This window comes from Cynocephalus volans, chromosome X (genome assembly GCF_027409185.1).
Source record: "Cynocephalus volans isolate mCynVol1 chromosome X, mCynVol1.pri, whole genome shotgun sequence".
NCBI lineage: Eukaryota > Metazoa > Chordata > Mammalia > Dermoptera > Cynocephalidae > Cynocephalus > Cynocephalus volans.
In genome coordinates, this window is record NC_084478.1 from 147584882 (window position 1) to 147590556 (window position 5675).

Genomic DNA, 5675 nt, shown 5'->3' on the forward strand with positions numbered 1-5675 from the left:
GACCTATGTGTCGATTTCTGTCTCCCTGCCTCTATGTATCTATGTAATTAACTGTACACCATCGGCCTATCTACCATCCACCCATTTACCTGTCTGCCTGCCTACCTTACCTACCTGTCTCTCCAGAGATAAGGAAGAGAGTTGTATTGCCATTAGAACAAAATAGGAATGTAAATTATCTGGAAGATTCTATGCAGACCTTTGATAGAAGCTCTTCGGGCCATGGCCCATAGCGTTTGGTGAGAGGAACATGTGCTGTTTTGATTTAACACACTTCCCTTCTGATTGTGTCTGTTAAGGAAGCATCAGCTTTTGTAATCAGAAAAATCACTGGGATTGCCGTTCTGTATCTGTTGAAAATGTTCTCTGAAAAGATTTCACACTGGAAAAGAGCAGCCAAATGTGAGTAATGAATAATATCCTAGTGGGCTCTACAATTCTTAAGGGGTTGTAACTGTCTTATAGAAATATGTTTGTTGCATACGTAGTAAAGGGATTCAGAGAACTATATCTATAAATATATATCTGTATGTATAAAAATCCTGGAGCCCATGGACTCACGTGATTGCAACAAGAATTCCTGGGTGATTGGATTACTGATGCTTACTATGCTCAGTATTTGGTAATTTTGAAGATTATTTTAGATTTTTCCATGTATACTTTCAAAACGAGGAACTAAACGGAGCTCAAACTAGCATTCATACTGGAAGCAAGTACAGGGGGGATGTGTACAGACAGTGAGCTGGATCATAGGCTTCCACGCCAGGCATCCTGGGTTTCTAACATCTGCTTGTATGTGGCCGTGAGTGTGTGTGAGCGTGTGGGAGAAAGAGTGCGTGCCTGTGTTTTGGGGTGTGGGTGGTCACGCTTGACGGTGCTCGATCACACCTGTTTTCTAAGAGGGGCTGGCAGGTCCAGCTGAGGGGAGAACGAAGTGGCCGAGTCTCCTGTTATTCCTTCCTCCTGTAGTTGTGTCCTCAGGTGACCCCTGGGCTTGAGAACCCAGCACCCTTGAGTACTCTAAAGAAGAGGGCGCCAACCTGTGCGAGCGCGCACTCTCGTTCGGGGAAGACTGTGTGCAGATTGTCTCCAAGGTACGTGTATTTCATCATCATGACCCATTTCCTGTTACGTCGACCAGTGTGCGTGAACAAAGACATACATATGTGCATTCATTAAAGAGAGAAGTTTTGCATCACAAAACATAGAATGTGAAGTCAATACCGCACCAGGTAACGTGCAGAAATCAGTCATGACACTTATTTGGACGACGTATAGAGAAAACTAGGACATGTGAACGGAGTATTTGGGATGGAAAGATAGGAAGAGTAGGACGGATAGAACAATCGCAGCTTCTGCAGAACACATTCCTATAAAGTCGGAAATTCCATGAGAGTTTGGAAATATCAGCAAAAGTATGGCGTAGCGAGATTCACTGAAATGACGTCAGAGAATGGACACTCACTAGGAAATATATCCAATTATGCTCTCATGTTACCAGCTATCGTGTAATACAGTACGTGCTCGCACGTGCACAGGGATGCATAGGTAGTGTACTGGAAGCACGTACACCATCGTCTTCACAGTAAGGTGCCATCCCCCCTAAACATCTTTCTATGCATGTCTTGTTCTCGCAAGCTCATTCAATGCGATTTGAGAATCAGAAAAACACAATAACGTCAAAAACCCTATTTTCGTTACACACACACAGATGGTCACAAACACATGACTGATGTTAAATCCATGTGTCTAAGGCATACGCGATCCCCAAAGCAGTGGTTCCCCCGGTTCTGCCGCGTGAAGAGACTAGCATATGCCATGCAGCATACCGTGGAAATATTTTGGAATGCAAGAGGAGGAAAATAAAGAAGGCATGTACATTATGGATGAGATTCAGATATCAGCTCTGTTTCAAAAAGGCATGCATCCTAGAGTTGGGGAAGGGAACGGGATCATTTTATCCCGACTTAATTGGCTCACGTTGCTTCCTCTTTTGAATTTTCCAGATTAGCATGAGAACATAGTACATAGGTCCTGGGTATCTATACTAGGTGCCACCTGATCTCTGAAGAACAGTGCCCTTCAGAAGCACGCAGCGGGGTAAAGGGTGTGCGGAGAAGCGGTTGGAGTGTGAGAAACAAGAGATCCAGCTCACGGAACCGGACCTGCCTCCATCCACGTGACGTTCGGTAAGACTTCCCCATTCACTCGCAACCATCTCGTGTTGACATTTGGGGGTGCGATCGTCTTTGCACCTCACTCTATGCATACGTGTCTTCATAACGAGCATCACAGCTTTGGTGCTGGAAGACAAGAGTTTTGCACCACACTATAGAGGTGCAGGTCGCAGCCAATGACTCGTGCCTGCAGCAATCCCTACTAACCATGACAGCCAGGAATCATCAGGATGACCTCACAGACCTCTGGATTCTGAGTTCATGCTCTTGAACATGACATAGGGCTGGCTCCCAGCATCGGTATGTAGGAGATGGCCTCGGGCTTCTTGGGGTGGACAGGGCAGCATGGGCACCCTAGGCAGGCAAAGAACGAATGAAGCATTCTCCTAGGTTGAAGCCCGAGGATCCCAGAAGGCGCAGAAATGGGATCCGTGACATGACACCCACGTCCCCATGTGGATGCTCTTCCACATGCAGTCATTACAATGAAGTAACACGGTGGCTTTGGACTGTTACAGAACTCCTCTAGCACCTTCCGTATTTTTCCCCAAATGCTTACCATTCATCTTCCCCTCTGTCTAAGGCCCGCTATTTTAATACCTTGTTTTATCTCATCAATCACCTTGAGCAGGGCGTTTCTAGTTTCACAAAAGGAATTCTTTCCTGATACGGTTCTTCTTTTCCTTTTCCCAATTCCAGTCTCCTCCAGTTCTTTCCACTGAAAACACGAGTACAAGCATCTCGGGGAGAACCAGGTGGAGGAGGACAACCCATGCAAGCTGGGAACGCTTTGCAGTCCGGAGTCAAAGGAGGCGTTTTAGAGCAGGGGTTTTGAGGGAAGACCTGAGTCAGCAGTGGGAAGGACATCCAGAAACCTCTGCCCCTCTTCATCACCTCTCAGGAGATGAAAAGATTCAAGTGAAAAACACAGACATAATGGCCCTGACGAAGTCTGAAATGGAAGGCATGGTCTCCTCGGCAGGGGCGCAGTGGAAGTTCAATGCCACAGCGGGAGAGGAAAGGGGGTGCAGAAGAGTCCTGAATGTGGTACTGGAGAAGCTGGATGAGAGAAGAAAACTGGGCCGAGGAAGAAAACCAGATGACCAGCAGACCAGTACAAGCTCCCAGGTGAAAAGCACAGACATAACGGCCCTGACGAAGTCTGAAATGGAAAGCATGGGCTCTTCGGCAGGGGCGCAGTGGAAGTTCAATGCCACAGCGGGAGAGGAAAGGGGGTGCAGAAGAGTCCTGAAAGTGGAACTGGAGAAGCTGGATGAGAGAAGAAAACTGGGCCGAGGAAGAATACCAGATGACCAGGAGACCAGTACGCCCTCCCAGAAGGTAGCTCAACAGCCGGCAAGTAGACCCCCTCGTAAAAAGTATGGCAAACGCAAAGGGGTCGTTCGGAGGAGTGCCGGGAAGAGAGAAGCCTCAGGATCACTGCCAGTTGGTGCAGAGAGTGAGGATGCCCTGTGCGGTGACAAATCACCGGTGCACACGACCTCTGCCCCTGCTCCAGCAGAAAGGCCAAGAAAGGCATCACGGAGGTCCAGCGCGTGCCACGATTTCCCGACACTGTCGGGACACGAGGGAGAGAAAGAGGGCAAGGCAAAGGCACAAGCCTCCACGGCTGCGTCCCGGCGTCCCACAGTCCTGGAGGAGGGTGCATGTGCTAATGATGGACAGGTGGCCCCATCCCAGCCACTGGGTCTCATCCCCAGTGTGCCCATAGCTCTGAACGCAGAGGCACAGGACACCTGGCCGAAGACCGTGGCTACTCACTCCGCGTGCTCTGCCCTCTCAGGGAATGCTGAGGACCGTGGAGAGGGGGCCTCGAAGCCAGGCGTGGAAGGGGCGGCCGCTTCTTCCGGGTCCCCTGCCCCTTCCAGGACCCCTGCCATGAGGCCGCGTGACTCCCTCTGTCTGGCAGACCGAATTAGGAAGCTACAAGCGGCAGTTTCTTCAAAAGGACTGCAAGAACACCGACCTCCTGCTGACTCGATGTCTAGGAATCCCATCCGCAAGGCTAAAATGGATGGCGGTAAACGAGGTGGACAACCTGCCAGCATGGCTCTGACACAGGAGCCTCCTCCAGTTGAAAGAGGAACGATGGTGTGATTTAAATTTCAAGACCACCCATTCTGGCCAGCCGTGGTGAAGAGTGTCAGCGCGTCGGAGAAGACCGCACGGGTGCTCTTGATTGAGGCAGACCTGCGCCAGGAGAGGAGCGGCATCCGAGTTCCTCTTCGAAGACTGAAGCCCCTGGATTGCAGAGAGAAAGACAGACTCCTGCAGAGAGCCAGGAAAGTGCACGAGCAAGGTGTTAACTGGTGTTTCTCCCTCATCTCCCACTACACACAAGCCATCGGCCGGGGTTCCTTCGTGGGCTCTTTCCTGGACTATTATGCCGCCGACGTCAGCTACCCACTCAGGAAAGCCATCCAAGAGGGCCCGCTGGAGATTGACTTTCCAAAGGTGAACTATGCCGACCTGGAAGACTCTGAGGAGGAGACCTCCCTGGGCGGGAAGAGGCCCTGCAAGAGGATTCTCCCCGACAGGATGAGGGCCGCTCGGGACCGGGACAACCACAAGCTGGTGGACTTCATCGTGAAGAGAAGGGGGGCCGACCACCACCTCCTGGACATCTTGAAGGGCAGGAAACAGTCCAGGTGGCTGACATCATTTCTGAATCCACCTAGGCACGCGCTCTGCGTTGAAACGTACCTGGAAGATGAGGACCAGTTGGATGTCGTGAGGAAACATGTACAAGAAATCTACACACAGATGGACAACACCATGCTGACTCTCATAAGAGACGACAAAGTAAAATTTGTTCTGGAAGTTCTCCTGCCAGAAGCAATCATTTGTTCCATCGCAGCACTTGATGGGCTGGATTACCAGGGGGCAGAAGAGAAGTATCTGCGAGGGCCCCCCCGTGCACTACTGTGAGAAAGAACTACTTGACAGAAACGTCATAAAGGAAAGGAGAAAGAGATCAGCAACCATGAGGACGGCTAACTAGGTCTCCTCCTGTGCCCCTACAGCGACAGACCCTTTTTCTTCTATCTTATTGCCACATTCCCATACTCCTTCCAAAAACGATTCTAAAAGGGAAGCAGAAAGTTAACGGGTCACCTGCGCCTAGTCCACATGTGAGTGAATGAAGTCCCTGCGTGCACTAGACCTTTGTCAGCCTTGTGCAAGACCTTCTTTGACTCTCTGTCTCCCTGAAATTCCATCTACCACAGTAGCTCTCCCTCAATGGCCGAATGATTTCCTGAAACGGATGGTCTCCTGGCTGTCTTCAAAACTGACGGTGACTGGATCCTCTTCCGAGAGCCATCTGTCCCCACGTGGACGGCAGCTAGCCTCATCGTATTCACAATCTAGCTACTCTACACCTATGAGCCAGGCTGACTGCGTGGGAGCCCGTCTACTCTCATATAAGTTCGAGGAAAGCAAGCACTTTGTTCTGCATCCTGTACCCCCAAGACCTAG

The 5675-nt window shown here is 50.3% G+C and overlaps 1 protein-coding gene across 1 annotated transcript; it reads left to right on the forward strand.

Annotated features, from left to right (window-relative positions):
* The first annotated feature begins 222 nt into the window (after positions 1–222).
* On the forward strand, positions 223–5126 carry LOC134368449 (PWWP domain-containing DNA repair factor 4-like). Its single transcript, XM_063084922.1, has 4 exons — positions 223–239; positions 1007–1094; positions 3519–4218; positions 4327–5126. Exons 1-4 carry the CDS (start codon positions 223–225, stop codon positions 5124–5126), a joined length of 1605 nt encoding a protein of 534 aa, XP_062940992.1.
* Positions 5127–5675: the final 549 nt, after the last annotated feature.